Source organism: Strongylocentrotus purpuratus, unplaced genomic scaffold (assembly GCF_000002235.5).
Source record: "Strongylocentrotus purpuratus isolate Spur 01 unplaced genomic scaffold, Spur_5.0 spur5_scaffold_9, whole genome shotgun sequence".
Classification (NCBI taxonomy): Eukaryota; Metazoa; Echinodermata; class Echinoidea; order Camarodonta; family Strongylocentrotidae; genus Strongylocentrotus; species Strongylocentrotus purpuratus.
The window spans coordinates 19414548-19430720 of NW_022145615.1; the positions used below are offsets into that span (position 1 = coordinate 19414548).

The window sequence follows — 16173 nt, forward strand, 5'->3', positions numbered from 1 at the left end:
TACCGATACATACGGCCGCGGATGCCCTGTGGACATGTCGCACCAAATGTGCGCGTCCCCTTCCGGAAGGAGGACCTTCTCAAATTTGAGCGAGGTTGACGTGTCTGAGCGCAGAGCAGCGAGCTCAACGTCATCGACTTGGTCGGTCGCGACTACACGCAGGTTAATCAAGTTCGGTAATTGCACTGAGTCAATCTCGGTGCGAGAAAGTGCATCAGCTACCTGATTATCAACGCCTCGAATATGGCGTATGTCGGAGGTAAACTGTGACACGTAATCGAGTTGCCGCGCTTCCCTAGGGGAATGTCGATCGGGCGATGTCTTGAGTGCGAAGGTAAGAGGCTTGTGGTCTGTAAAAACAAAAAAATCACGCCCCTCTAAGAAGTATCGGAAATGGCGTATTCCGAGGTAAATGGCTAGCAGCTCTCGACCAAAGGTACTATACCTAGTCTCGGGAGGCTTGAGGCGGCGAGAAAAGAACGCAAGCGGTCGCCACTCCCCTTCATGGAGTTGCTGTAACACACCACCTACGGCGAGATCGGAAGCGTCTACCGCGAGGCTTGTAGGTAGCTCAACAGACGGGTATGTAAGCATCGTGACGTTCGCGAGGTCCTCTTTGACAGCCGCGAAAGCAGAGTCGCACACAGGGGACCAATCTAACGCCTTTCGAGAGCGCTTAGGTTGCTTGCGCAGCAAATCAGTCAAGGCGGCCAGCGAGGATGCGCACTTAGGCATAAATCGGCGGTAAAAATTAACCATGCCTAAGAACCGGCGCAGCTGGCGTAGCGAGGTAGGGCGCGGAAATTTGCGAATTACCGCGACCTTGTCATCCATCGGGGAGACGCCCTGGGCAGTCACATGGTGCCCTAGAAAGTCTAGTGCTTCGACTCCAAACTGGCATTTGTCAGGATGCACTACTACTCCATAATCACGGAGGCTTGTGAACAGCTGGCGCAAATGAGTCTCGTGCTGTTCGGGATTCTCGCTGGCAACAAGAATATCATCAAGATACACGAATACAAATGGCAGGTCACGGACGACCCTATCAATAAACCTTTGAAAGGTTTGCGCCGCGTTGCGTAGTCCGAATGGCATGCGTCGGAAATGGAATAACCCAAAAGGGGTTGTCAGCGCGGTCTTCTTCACATCATCAGGGTGTACGGGGATCTGATGATATGCGCGCACTAAGTCAACTTTGGAAAATACGCACTTGTCTCGCAACTGTGCGGCAAAGTCGTGAAGGTGCGGAATGGGATAGCGATCCGGGACGGTCACGCGATTAAGAGCGCGGTAATCGCCACATGGTCGCCAACCGCCTGACTTCTTTGGCACCATGTGGAGCGGCGACGCCCATGAACTGTCTGAGGGCTCGACAATGCCCAAATCGAGTAACCGGCCAAACTCGTCTTTAGCGATCTTGTGTTTGTCCGGCGCTAAGCGTCGAGGTCGTGCCGAAACTGGTGGGCCGGTTGTGAGTATTCTATGTGTGACGTCATGTTTCAACGGACAGTTCTTAAACATGGGCCGAGTTACTTCCGTGAACTCGGCAAGTAAGCGTTTGTAGACAGAATCGGAGTCTACTTGCACTATTGTGAGATTCAGCGACGGTAAGTCGGAGGCGATGCCATGTACGGACAGACTAGTGGTGGCATCCCAAAGTCGGTTTGTGCGCAAATCCACCAGTAAGCCGTAATGCCTCAAAAAATCTGCGCCGAGGATAGGCTGCGAAACATCGGCCAATATGAATGACCACTTAAACGAACGCCGCAGCCCAATACACACTGTGAGCTCACGCTGCCCATATGTGCATATGCGCGTCTTGTTTGCAGCCTGCAAAACGAGTGGCATAAGGTGCCTCTTATCAGCGGTGTTGGCAGGAATTACGCTTACCGCGGCACCCGTATCGACCAAAAATCGTGTCCCAGAATCTCTATCTGTGACATAGAACAAGCGACCGTCACGAAGAGGGCCAGTGAGGCTTGTCGCGCCCACCTCCTGGCCTAGTTGTTTTCCGCCGGCTTGCTATATGTGCATGGTGGGCGGCACTGGTGAGCCTTCTCACCCCACTTCTCATGATACCAGCACAATTCTGAAGTGCTCGCTGATTTACTACCGGATGAGTCGCGCTTACGGTTACTGCTCATGCTGCGGCTTCGGCTTCGGCTCCGCATGCGACCGACAGTGGCAGTCAGCTCCTTCACCATTTTCGTGAGCTCAAGGACTTGGTGTTGAAGATCGGGGTTAGAGTTAGATACAGCTGCGACTGTGGCGCTGGGTGCTGAAATTCCAGTGACGGGAATTGACGCTTCTAGAATTTTATCGGCTAAATTGGCCAACTCAGAAAGCGGAAGCGCGTCGCTCGATGATGCCAGAATGAGGCGGACATTCTGTGGCAGGCGCTGCAGAAACAATTCCCGCAAAATCCCCTTCTCTAGCTGCTGCATGCCAAGCAGCTGCTGCATGCGCCTCAGAAGTTGACTAGGTTTTCGGTCGCCTAATTCCTCTTCATTCAATAACATCTGAACTCGGCGCTGTTCAGAGGAGGTCATTCGCGATATGAGCAGGGCACGCAGCTCAGTATAAGGCTTGATCAGGGGTGGACTAATCAATATGTCGCGGATCTCGAGCGCAACATCCGACGGCAATGTCGCTATAATATAGGCATATTTGGTCTGCTCGCTGGTTATGCCTCTAGTCTCAAACTGAGCAGAGGCTTGGGCAAACCATACCTCCGGGTCTCCCCTCCAAAAAGGGGGGAGCTTAATGCTGACTGCGCCGACGCCTTGGGTGGCCTGTACGCTAGCCCCGGCCGCGGCTCCCGCCTGCTCATGCTCCGGCGGAGGGCCCTCCTCGGCAGTATTTGGTGCGGGCATGACGACGCGCCACGTCCACTGTTCACAAATCTAAATTCAGTGTATCAGTAAGAAATGTGATTACCTAATGGTAAACAAAAAATATTAATAAGCAAAGGTAATCTAACTAAATGTTTCTTATCTCAGGGGGATCACGTCGGGGTCACCAATTTAGAAAACTACATGGGGTATGGACTATGTTGCGTGTTAACTAGTAATCCCACATAATTCCCTTTTTTAATTAAACTACTAAAAAGCAGTATCCCTCCAGACAAGAAAACACTTAATAAATGATCACATCCAGACAAATTGATTATGGTTAAAAACTGGTTCTATATTCTATAATTTCACATAAGATACAATGATTACAGAATTATCAGAAACCTCTTCTGTCTATCTCAACAGTGACAGACAATTAAACTATCACTAGGCCCTTGGTAGTTACTATTAATAATCAAACATAGATAACTTCCAACAGCACATTAATGTAAAGGAGACTCAACTTAGTCACTATGGTATTAATGATTACCGCTGAATACAAGTCTCGAAATATCAGGAGTCTAGCTGTTCAGTACAACTTAAAACAGTACTAAAACGAGTCAGTTAAATATCATTCCCACTGCATGAATAATAACAGTCAAGAAAATACTACTCAAATCTAAGCTAGACAGCGTTTAGATTTACTTACATAGGCACGAAATATTGTGGTTCAAGAAACCGCTAAACAAATCTCTACTTGTGTATGTGTACGGAATGCACAACACGAGAATACAACAATATATCGGTGGATCTAGACTAGACTATAGCAGATCTAGATCAGTAGACCAGGCATAGGCCTAGAACTAGTGCAATTATAAACATGTAAAATATGTGTTAGTAAGCGTACGCACTCAACAACAGGCACTCAGTCAGTCAAAATAAGGCCTCACAATGACAAACAATGCAAAGCATAAATCACAATATAATTAACGTTACGTGAGTCATTGGAGTTGAATTCAAAGTAGATCTTCTTCAAGTTCTAGGTAGATGTAGAAACTAGCTAGTCGAAAACAGTGGTCGACGAGCTGGTTGTCGGTCGACGAGCTGGTTGTCGATCGCGTAGGATATGCAGACGATGATCGACGCTAGGTGAATACCACGATGATGAAGACGATGTTGAAGACAACGATGATGACAACAATGATGAAGACGACGCTGGTGAAGACAGCGATGATGAAGTCGACGATGAAGACGACGCTGGTGAAGACAGCGATGATGAAGACAACGGTGATGAAGACAACGATGATGAATCAGTTAACAGATGAATACAATGATGATGCAGTCAATGTCAATAGATCAACTTCAGTGACTTGCGATGCAGGTCGAAGAATCAAATGTCGAGACAATATATATGAAGTCGATGATAAAAGGTTGTCAAACAATAATGCAGGTGAGAAAAACGTTAGATCATATTAAATGTTCTATTCTCACTGCTGGTGAATTAAAGTGTCGTCAATGTTGAACATCGAGAGAGTCAAAATATATCTTGCAAAACGTACAAGATGTAAATAGGTGAGCACGTCCACCGGGAATGGTCCGGGGACGTAGCAGTTCAATCCTCGTTGGATACAATTTTCTAGGTACAAATATCAACACAATAACAGCATGTGTGTATACCAATATTAAAACAGCTCACTGATTCCCGCACAGGAAAATCCGAAGAGCGCCAATCAACTACAGCGCGATTGGTTCAAAACAAGCGCACATGTATGTTAATAAGGCACGTGATCTAAATACTTATGAATAAATACGCGTACATCTATGTTAATTGGTCATGTGATCAACATACTAATGAATAAACATCGTTATATAATAAATCGAGTTAAAACCAGTTCTGAGGACATGGCGTAATACCAAATCCTCGAACTCTCAATGACTTCTAAAGCGGCCATTTTGGATTAAAAAACACAATATGTATACCAGTGAATTATAAATGAATGCACTGTAACATTTGTCGCTACAACTGTAATGTTATTTAAACCATTTGGCAAACGCAAAATTTGGTTTTGATTTCTAATCATAAATATCTTGATAATCAGACAGCCAATCGGCTTGTAAAAGCCATAGGGTTCCTAGCCTCTTGTCGATGCCCTCGCGCTGTTGGAGTCTCTAAATTCTGACGAGCGAAGCGAGTCAGAGAAACCGAGGCGCTTGCGCGGAGGGCCTCTTGACAAGTGATCTGGATTTCTTATGTTTTACTTTGTTTGGCGAATATTCCGACCCAGCAGAGTTCGGTGAAAGTCATCCAATCAGAGAGAGCTACTATGACGTAATATCTACCGCTCTGTGCGAATTCCCTCCGTGAGAGCGAGACTGGCCGCCTAGTTGTAGTCTGCAAGCACAAACCCTGGTCAGTCGTAAAAGAGAGTGTGCACCATAAGACTACCATATGCCACGTACTATAGCTGCTCCTGACCTATATTGGTACAACCAGTAGGTACCAGTAGATAGCTGGGCTAGGCTTCTCTCAAGGCACAATGATTTTTTGATAAAGTGTCAAATTAGGGTCTGTGCTTGCAGACTAGCCTAGTTGGGCAATCCCGAACACACACGTACACACACACAATCGCTGCGGTCTAGACATGCATAATTCAGTAGGAAATCGGGTCTCATGAATATATAATTCAGATCACTTGTCAAGAGGCCCTCCGCGCAAGCGCCTCGGTTTCTCTGACTCGCTTCGCTCGTCAGAATTTAGAGACTCCAACAGCGCGAGGGCATCGACAAGAGGCTATAGGGTTCCTGACTAATCTAAAGGTTTATAATTATCATTGCAGCATGAGCTAAATCCAGGATTTTGTTTCAGAATCTGAGACAAAGTTACTGAATCCCTTTAACAATTGTACACTTGGCATCTAAATTTTATTGAAAGTTTCAAAGTATACATGTACCTAGTCGTACGTGATTATTAGGGCATCTAGAGGGCTATTCTTGTTTTCAAGGGAATTTTCTCTTGATGATATTCTTCCATGCCAACATAATTATTTTTCATTTTTATGTACCAGTACCAGAACCCCCCCCCCCCTTTCTCTTTAACTCTAACTTTAAAGGGCATTTATTGGTAAAGTCTGGGTTTTTCACAAAAAAAACGTCACTTGGTTTTCTGTGTAAATTAATGGCAGATGGGGATGAAAAAAGTAGCTTTCTGCAACAGAGCTCCTTTGCATATTCACTTATATCTGAGTGTTGTACATAAATACATGTAAAGGTAGCAAATGTGAAGTGATTTTCGCTAATTTTGCGCCAGCGATTTACCCCCGCATACGTGAACAAGACCTTATGGTACAGGGACCAATGATTATCCTAGGGTCTGTACCTATGAGCCCTCCTATCAGGGCACCCAGCAAAGTTCAAGGACATTATTGACATCTCTAATGGATGGTGGGCCATCGATTATTCAGAGATCGTTACCAGCCTGACGTATAAATTGCAAGAAAGTGTGACTCTAGCTCCTGGCAACGTTATTTGCTAATAGTAACAAGGGGTACTCTTTACATTTTGAGGAGGCTTCATGAAGCAAAAACAAGTTTAGGTAATAAGAATAAACACAGAGAGATATCAGAGGACCCCCCCCCCCCCCCCCAACCAGACAAAATAATAATTGTTAATACAATTTTTGTACTTGGAATTTTGATTATAAAGCACAAGTTATAGAAATGTCAAATTTCTATTTTTAAGAGAGAAGGGTGAGCAGTTTGTTTATAACTTCTTTTTTTTTTGGGGGGGGGGGGGCCAATAAGTTTTGATTGTATTTTTTTTCATATCAATTCCTTCGCGCTCCTTTTGGGAGATCAACCGACCCGCGCGCATTTTATATTACATGACATATGGTAAAATTCTCGACATCTTTTTACACTTTTCTTTACCATTAAAAATCGAAATTGAGAATAATATCCTCAATCGAGATATGAGAAGAAGGAAACATTTCCTTTACATTCCATGTAAAACCATGCCCTTACTTGAAAAAAAACCTCCGTCACTTTGACGTTGAACTTTACAATCCATTTAAAAAAAATTACTCTCTCATACACAATGTCAATGGATCGGTCGTACTGTGCTCGATTGCCTTTCAATAAACCAATCTTTAACTTTGCAGCAACGCGTTTTGCGTCAAATTTGTAAATCCTCAATCACAGACAATGACATATGATACGTAAGCTTTTCATACATATAAATTTCATTTTGATTGATTCATTTTTAGCTCCGTCATTTTTCATGTCAAATCATGCTTCATGTCCCATTTTAGAAGCCCGACCCAGGGTTTTGTGCCAGCTAGCCGTATGCATGTACGTAATGCTATGCATACACATATAACTGAACATGCATAAGTACAGTACATGTACAAACGCAGCGCAGCGCGTACGAGCGCACTGTACTACATTTCATTGGGTCAGTACCATTATGAAAATAGGGTAACAATGAGTGGGATGGGTTTAGTGCCGTCACAATAAACTTGCGCATTACACGCGTACGTATAATTAGAGCAATTTATGCACCCCCAAGAAATAATGAATACAGCCCGACCTCTCTACACACAGAACTGCACAGATACCGCACAGTCCGGTCAAGGCGGTACGCGTAGCGTTAAACTGCCAAATTTACAGAAATTGTGAGGAGCGCTTTTGCTATGAAAGGAATTGATATGGGGGGGAGGTTCTTTCCCAGCTTTCCTGCTTCAAAAAAAAATCACTTTTTTAATGAAAAGATGTACATATTATAGTTTGGATCATATCATCAGTCAAATAATAGATAATTATAGACCCTACAGTGTATATATTTCCTTACAGGCTTACATCAATGCAAAACAAATCAGTTACTGCATACTTGGTCCCCATTTGCTCAACTACATTTTATCTGTTGGAAACCAAACGACTTTCAAAAAACCACACTCCAGAAGCGGGTTTTTTTTTCAATTCAGAGGTTTTGTGTTGTGTTTATGAGTAGTTGCCTAGCAACTTCCAACAAAACTCCAAAAAGTGAGAAAAACTGACATATTTTGCTTGCAGTGTAAATGCCACTAGTATCAGGAAGCAATAGAAAGTGATGTCAGATACAGATCACTGTGAGCTGTGAATAACTCCTGGTCAGAAGTGCATGAGCTCATCTTCAAACAATTTGTATGACCATCATTCAATGGGGCTTTCATTGAATGATGATGACTACCCATGGCTTGGGGTCAAAGGGGTTCCCCAAGCCCCTAAATGCCCCCCCCCCCTCCCTCTCTCTCTCTCTCATGAATGTTAATGTGATGTGGCTAAGCTCTTGCCTTAGAGAACTTACCACAGCATTAGTCACAAGATGATGTTATTCATTAGAATGTGGCGTCATGTAGGCCCTTCATGTACATATCACTTTCATTTCATGAGTTTTTGTGAAATATAGATGTATCAAGAAGGTGATTGCATTACAAGTTAGTTTTTTTTAAAGAATTTGATCAATATGTGACATTTAAGTGTACCAAGCACTTGAAAATAAATATATTTGTAGGCCTACAACTCGAACGTATAAAACGAACCTGCAACAAACTTTGCCTGGTATTCTATTCTATAGTATGGAATAAATAAAGGATGATATAATAATAACCCTGTATACAGAACCCAAGTGTGACATGGGTTCTGCGTTCACCCAAGGGAAAAAAATTGGGGGGGGGGGGTGCACTTTTCAAGCTAGCTTGTATGAAAATAACACTCTTTAATTTGGTTGCATTGAACTCGATGCAAATTTTCAATTTGGGAGCTCTTTTATGACTCTCAGGGGCTAATTCGCCCCGAACCCTGTATATTTTTTCACTGCGTTCATCCTTTTTTATGCTAGCGTGATACGTGCATGTGAACTTGTCTAGTCAACAAGTTGTTTTACTGTTTTCTTAAAGTGTTTTTACACTAAAAACATCTATTTGTGAAAGTGATATAAGAAGCCCATATTTTTATTATATTGGAGCGACATGAAACCCCTTACATCAAGAGCAAAACATGTTTTGATGATTAGTAAACTTTTCAGGTTTCTTAGGGAAAAAACTCCACTATAATGACACAAAAAATATGTACTGTTGTTCATTATTATTTGTCCTTAAAATGATCCAGTGAATTTTCAAGTACTGATTAATTTATAGATTTTGCATGCTTTCTAAAATCCTACACAAACAGTTAAAGAGAAGGTTGAGTTCTGGGAATTAAGAGGTGAAAAATAATTTGTGAGCATTACTCATTCTTATTATGCAAGTGTGGAAGAACATCAGTTAAGACATGTTCCCTGAAAAGCATGGCTCTTCAAATGCCTTCATATTCTAAATATGCATGTAACATAAAAATTGGGGGGCTGGCTTTTTACGCCACGTGTTCGTGTAGTTCCATATACATCTTTCTGTGCAAGTGTTTGTAACTTTACCTAGACTTGGCCAAATTTCTTATCATTTTGATGATTCCAGATCCTTGCAACACACACAAATTCTTATATGCTAGATGATCAACCTTTTCTGGTCGGTTTCACACCGTTTCTTTCACAATGCTTAGGTGTAATGATTGATTCTTAGGTGTAATGATTGATTCAAACCTAACTTGGAATAGTCATATTAACAACATTTGCATGCTAGTCTCGAGAAGCATAGGCATTTTATATAAATTAAAATATTATCTATCACAAAAGTCACTATTTATGCTTTACAATTCCTTCATTTTGTCATACATATCTTATTGTAACATAGTTTGGGGTAATAGTAGTAAGATGAAAACTATGTTAATATATCGTCTCCAAAAGAAAGCACTTCGTCTTTGTACACATTCACATTATTTAGCCCATACTGATCCAATATTTTGTAAACTAAAAACATTAAAAATCGCTGACATTCACAGTTTTCAAACTGCAATCTTTATGTATAAATGTTGGATAAATACTATACCTTTGGCATTTCGAAATATTTTTGTTTACAATAGTGATATACATTCTTATCCCACACGACACTCATCTGATTTCCACTTAACAAACCCCAAAATTATTATGCCCTATAAATCGATAAGACATCATGGTCCAGACATTTGGAATGCTTTACCTGACAATATTAAACACTCTGCAACTCTTTATTCATTCAAAGCATCGATGAAAAAATATTTAATATCTACATATTCAAAAACATCATAAGGGTCTCAGAGGTTTTGATAGTTTATTTAAATTAATTTTAGATGACCGGTTCATTAACAATACGAATCGAACACTTACCTCACCTGCACACACCCACTTGCACACACTTGCACATTTTTCTTCTTTTTTCTTTTATTAATTTCTTTCCACTTTTTATTCAGATACTTTCTGAACAAAATCTTTATATGTGACTCTCTATTCCCCTACATTCTCCTAAAACAGCGCCATGTACCCCCCCCCCCCCCTTCCCGGCTGCTATCGACTCAAGCTTCCTTGCTTATGATAGTTGGCCTCTGCATTTACCTTGATTATTTTTACTTACCTCCATACTTTCAAGCTCTCAATTATGTATTTTTTTTTAATGTTTTATTTTGTGTGTATTAAGTTGTCACTCTTGATGTAAATCAATTATATTATATACTATTATTGTTATTTGAATGTTTTATATTTGATTTATCAATAAATGCAGAAACATCTGCTAAAAAAAAAATGCAATCGCATGACCAGAACTCAACTTCATCTTTAAACCTGCCTTAGTGGCCACCTCTCTATAAAGGCCACCTGCCTGCAGTGGCCAGTATATTCTTTCCCTCAGGAGAGAAATATGTATTGTAGAACCTGTCTAGAAAGGTCACCTGTCTACAGTGTATAGTAGTGGCCACTTTTCTGTTTCCCGTGGGTGGCCTTAATAGACTGGTTCGACTGTACATATTAATTTGTTTATTTCTTAGCATTAACTGTACACGTAGCATACCTGTTTACACTTCAATGCACATAGCTGAAATGTATTTGTGTACCGAGCAGCTAATTAATTGCTCCTTAGAATTTGATAGGTCAGGTGATTTACAATTAGTAGCTGGTTTTAACATCAAGTGCATACATGGTAATCAATCTGAATCTGAGCCATTTGTCCATCAAGGAGTTCCTTCGTTTACATTGATCTATGGTATACCATATCAATGCAATACTTTAACTGCATCAAGGAGCTGCTTGTACACAGTCTCAATTCTAAGACTACAGGGAGAGTATGACATGGGATGCTTAAAATCCCAGCTATGAAAGCCCCATGAATCAGTATCCAGCGCGCTAGTTTGTCAGGCTCTACATTCAAATCATTAAAGGTACATGTGATGCTCAGTTTTGATAAATGTCAAAGGGATAAGAATTTCATTTCACAATTTGTGTTTATTTTAGTAAACATGTAACAGGGGATTTATCAAGCACACTCCCCCAAAATGTTCACTTCCTAAATTGGAACTGCATTTTTGAGAAATATATGTGTTGAACCTGAAGGGTCTATCTAAGTATCTATCACTTTAATATAAAAAAAAATTGTGCAATTTTGCTGATTACTTCATATTCAATGGATGAAATAATTTCATATCATATAATTCACAGATAACATAATATCTTATTTCTTTTTTTAAAAGAGAGATACAAGAAACAAATTATTTTTTTTTTTAATGAACAATGATTACAAAATGTGGAAATTAATGGATTGATATCTTACCGTCCAACAAAATTCAAAGTTAGTTTTTATTTTATTTTTATTTTACATTTAATAAATGCTTTGACTTTGCGCTCTCCTATGAAAGCGGTGAATGAATTCAATTCAAAAAGAAAAAAGTTTTGAAATGTATTTATTGATTTGATAGCATTTTTTTTCCCCATTTTGTATTCAACAAAATAAAACACCAGGAATTCATCAATCTAATTATTGCGACCAAAATTATGTACATTTACGTGCAAATGCATGGATAACCTTTAATGTGAATGAGAGAAGATGAGTCCAGTTGAGACATGAATGATTGTTTGATATCTGTGAAGTGATAGCTCTACACTGTATCTGTACATGTAGGCATACCACCATGAAGGCTGGGATAGATCAATTCAGTCATAAACTTACTTCATCATTGTTCATGTGGATTTGTAAAGTATTGCATCATTTTTATTTTGAAGGGGGGATATCATGCTTCTACATGTATGTGATCTGTCCTTTTTAGGGAAAATGTAGATTTAGTTGGGCAAGTCATTTTTATTTTTTATTTTTTTGGGGGGTGGGGTATATATAAATTATATATATATACATTGTGTATATATATATATATATATATTATATTACTGTTTAAGTGTCAATGCAGCTTTTGTTTTTCTCAGTCATTTTTGGAAAATTTGAATCAAAAAGATCCTCCAAAATGATTTTCTGCAGCCAAAATCAAAAGGAAGAAAACATACAAGTATGTGAATATCCAGATGTTTACTGTTTAGAGTGATTAATTACCATCAAAAGTCCTTGTAAGGCTAGAAACGAGAACATTTATTAAAGCACAGTATTTAATTTTGACATGACGGCTCGATAATAAGGACGCTCATAAAGTCATACAATATACTGAAGCTCAGACACTTAAACTTTTATGTGTTGTTTTGTGGTGCCTGGGCACAAATGAAGCAACATACAGCCTTTTCACACACAGCTAAAATTCTATAAACATGATTAGTTTAAAGGGCTTTAAATCACCTGAACATACGACATCATTCACACACAGAAATTTCGGTGCGATCGTTAATCGTTTCGTGATTAACTACTGCTCGTAAAATGCGCAGTAGTGCCATTGCGCATTGAAGGTCATGTCATATCAATCAAAGCGCACGCTCCATCCAGTTTAAACACGTCTGAAACACGTTTAAACACGAATAACCTTTCACACACAAAATGTCAAGCTCTCTAGATACGAACTTCGTATCTGCAGCCTGCTTTTAGGGGCGTATGAATCGCGACTTCGTATCTATCCCAACATCGTGTAAACGATGTTCACACAGGGAAATATTTCTATAAACATGTTTAAAACTGTTGAGTTAAACACGTTTATAATACTAATCATTTCTAGATACGATGAATTTTAGCTGTGTGTGAAAAGGCTGTAAGTTACATATTTTTAAGAAGAAAACATCCATGGATTTATCCATGTGGTTACTGTGCCTGTGTACGCTGATTTATGCCTCAGTCACGTTTGCTCTACGGCTAGGAAACAGCGGCCCTTTCAACTGTAATTGTACATGAGATGACAAGTACTCTTTTATTCAGTACTTTACATGAAATGATATAAAACCAGCAACTTTCTGAAGTGATCCTTGTTCCCGAAAGTTCCATGACGTAATAGTGCACAAACAGCTGTGGTTCATAATAGGTAGTAGTTGTAGTGGTAGTGGTAGGGGTAGGGGTAGTGGTTGTGGTGGTAGTGGTAGCAGTAGTGATAGTAGTAGTGGTAGTGGTAGTAGTAGTAGAAGAAGTAGTAGTAGTAGTAGTAGCAGCAGCAGTAGTAGTAGTAGTGGTAGTGGTGGTGGGGGTAGTAGGGGTAGTGGTGGTGGTGGTGGTAGTGGTAGTGGTAGTGGTAGTGATGGTAGTATTGGTAGTAGTAGTAGAAGAAGTAGTAGTAGTAGTAGTAGTAGTAGTAGTAGTAGTAGTAGTAGTAGCATCAGCAGTAGTAGTGGTAGTGATAGGGGTAGTGGTGGTGGTGGTAGTGGTAGTGATGGTAGTATTGGTAGTAGTAGTAGTAGAAGAAGTAGTAGTAGTAGTAGTTGTAGCATCAGCAGTAGTAGTAATAGTAGTTGTAGTAGTAGTAGTAGTAGTAGTAGTAGTAGTAGTAGTAGTAGTAGTAGTTGTAGTAGTAGTAGTTGTTGTTATTTGGCAAAGACAAAGTGTACACACTGTACATGGATGCTGGGAAAAGAAAAGAATACTACAACCTGAAGTAGGCTACTTCTTTACCTACAATGTAATACATAAATAACATGGCAAGTAATACAGTACATGATATGATATAAACCAGCAACTTTTGGAAGTGATCCTTATTCTTGCAATTTCCATGCCAAAATAGCGTAAAAACAGCTGTGGTTCATAATTTGCAAAAAGTTCATATAAAACAGTTTCTGTTTATACAGCATATAGCATAGAGAGGATCATCATCATATAACTTTGTATATCTGCAGTTTATATAGCATCTCTTGGACCTTTCCACTCAATGTCCAATTTAATTTGAAGAATTCTGAATCTCTATGAAAGATCATGTTTGCTACGATTCTGTTTTATAACTCACCACATATCCAAAACAAATATCAAGGAACAAAGACTTGGGTAGTTTTCTCTTAAAATATTATTTTATAATCTTTGAAACTACAGCTTTAGGCCACCATGCATACTTTATATCATATACATGTATCTCAAAGTTATTTGAATTTTCTGCTTTAATTTTTGTATTTGATATGCTTGAAGCTGGCCTTGAATCTCTAAGGAAAACTAATGAATGCTGTCCCGGTAGCACCCACGACCCTCCTGTAGCTCTCTTGCAGGCAATGGAACATGCGCTACTATTCTACTCACAGGGCATCGGTTTCCATAAAAGACGCATGATCGAGCTTCATGGATTATGTAATTGAAGCTTGAGGTTTATCCCAGGTGTATTTCAGAAAGCAACAGAAAACGGGGGCTCATCGCCTTTGGGTCTTCACAATTAAGAATCGAAGATGGGTTTCTGTTTTGCTGCTGGCCGCCTGTTTAGCAATCAATGGGTGCATTCCCATGGAGCTGATGGGAAATGCAGATGCCATATACGTTTCATTGCCAGTTCTTTGATGTATACAGTGTAGGCATGTGCAATTGCATTTACATTAGCCTTTTTAAAGCCATGGATGATTAGTCTGGTATACCTGTATTACCTTGTGCTATACATAGATCTGGATGAATGCTTTGAGTAATATATATTCTCCTTTAAAATATAATATGAATATATGAATTTGGTTTTAATAAGCCCGCAAGATACATCACAGAGTTGCCAATTTGTGTTTGATTTATCGCAACTTCCAAAATTCATAACATTCTTAATTTTCATCTGATTTTCTCAAACCTTCACTGATGTGTTTTTCTCATCAAAACCAACTTAATATCTGGGAGGACTTGCCCTTTAAGGTTTGTAAGAAAGGTATATCTGAAGAAAGTAAAGAAGGTTGTACATGTCATGTATGTAAACAAGAGGTTTATAGTTTGTTTAATATGTAAAAAGAATATTTAGGGTAAACCTACAATAGTGACGACATAGGTGCCTACATTTTTTGTCCTTAAACTATTCAGAGAAGAATGGCTTTTCACTTGAGCTTTATCTGTCAAGCTCTTTACAGACTTTACTATTTGTTAAAAATCAATTCAATTGATTTATTTCTAACCATTAAAATAAATACAAAGGCATATGACATAAAAACATACAAAGACAAATATAGGAAATCAGAATTTGAGGTCGGTGCAAAAAAAAACCCTGAGAAGTTTTTTTGGGGGGCACCAGCCTTTCAAGAACAGTTGACTACATATTTTAAAACAAAATCAAAGTTCAGCAATCTACGAGACAGATTTTGATTTTGTTAACTTACTATTATTAACCTTTTGGATCTTTTTTCTTCTTTCTTTTTAATGCCATAGCCCCCTAAATAATCTGAATTACCTTTCAGATATATATTCAAGTTGTGTGAATGATTTCTTTTTGTTGTTGTTGTGTAGTTGTATTCTACCTGCGGACTGAATTTGCTATTTAAAGTGTGCAAGCAACCATATTGATGCATAATATCTACTGTAACACATGCAACAATTCCTTTGGGGCTTATATTTTGACAGCAGTGACACGGTTCATGCACTTTCTATGTCATGATAATTAACGATTCTGACTTGATAGACTTGTTTGTCAGCACTTGAACACATATAGAAGCCCTTAATCTAGATTAATCCCCCATCTGGGGTAAAATGAATAATTATCCTTGCGAAAATTGCGATAGATTACTTTTCAAGCTGCCCAATAGAGCTGTGTATTCTCATTATGAAGAACACCTACACCTACCTCGCTTCGTGATGGTGAAAGTGTAACTTTTACCAAAAGGTGTTAGACAAATCAATTGTAAACTCAATTAAAAGATGCGTGTCTGCCATTATTGCTCAATAATTCAAGCTAAATTGTCACTTGTGCACTTTTCAAGATTCTAAGGCACGTCAAGATATTTTGTAAAGTAGGAGAATTCACAAAAAATTGAAAATAACAATGATTATATGACTACCGGTAAGAATTCTAATTTATTTCAGTAATAGTTACTTATTTCCTGTGTT

The 16173-nt window shown here is 39.5% G+C and overlaps 1 protein-coding gene across 1 annotated transcript; it reads right to left on the reverse strand.

Moving 5' to 3' along the window:
- Positions 1-2000: 2000 nt before the first annotated feature.
- On the reverse strand, positions 2001-2873 carry LOC115920522. The gene has a single exon (XM_030976366.1). The coding sequence runs from the start codon at positions 2871-2873 to the stop codon at positions 2001-2003; it is 873 nt and encodes a 290-aa protein (XP_030832226.1).
- Between the last annotated feature and the right edge of the window lie 13300 nt (positions 2874-16173).

Excerpts from the sequence above, each read along its gene's own strand:
- LOC115920522 (XM_030976366.1), bottom strand. The coding sequence starts at position 2,873 with ATGCCCGCACCAAATACTGCCGAGGAGGGCCCTCCGCCGGAGCATGAG.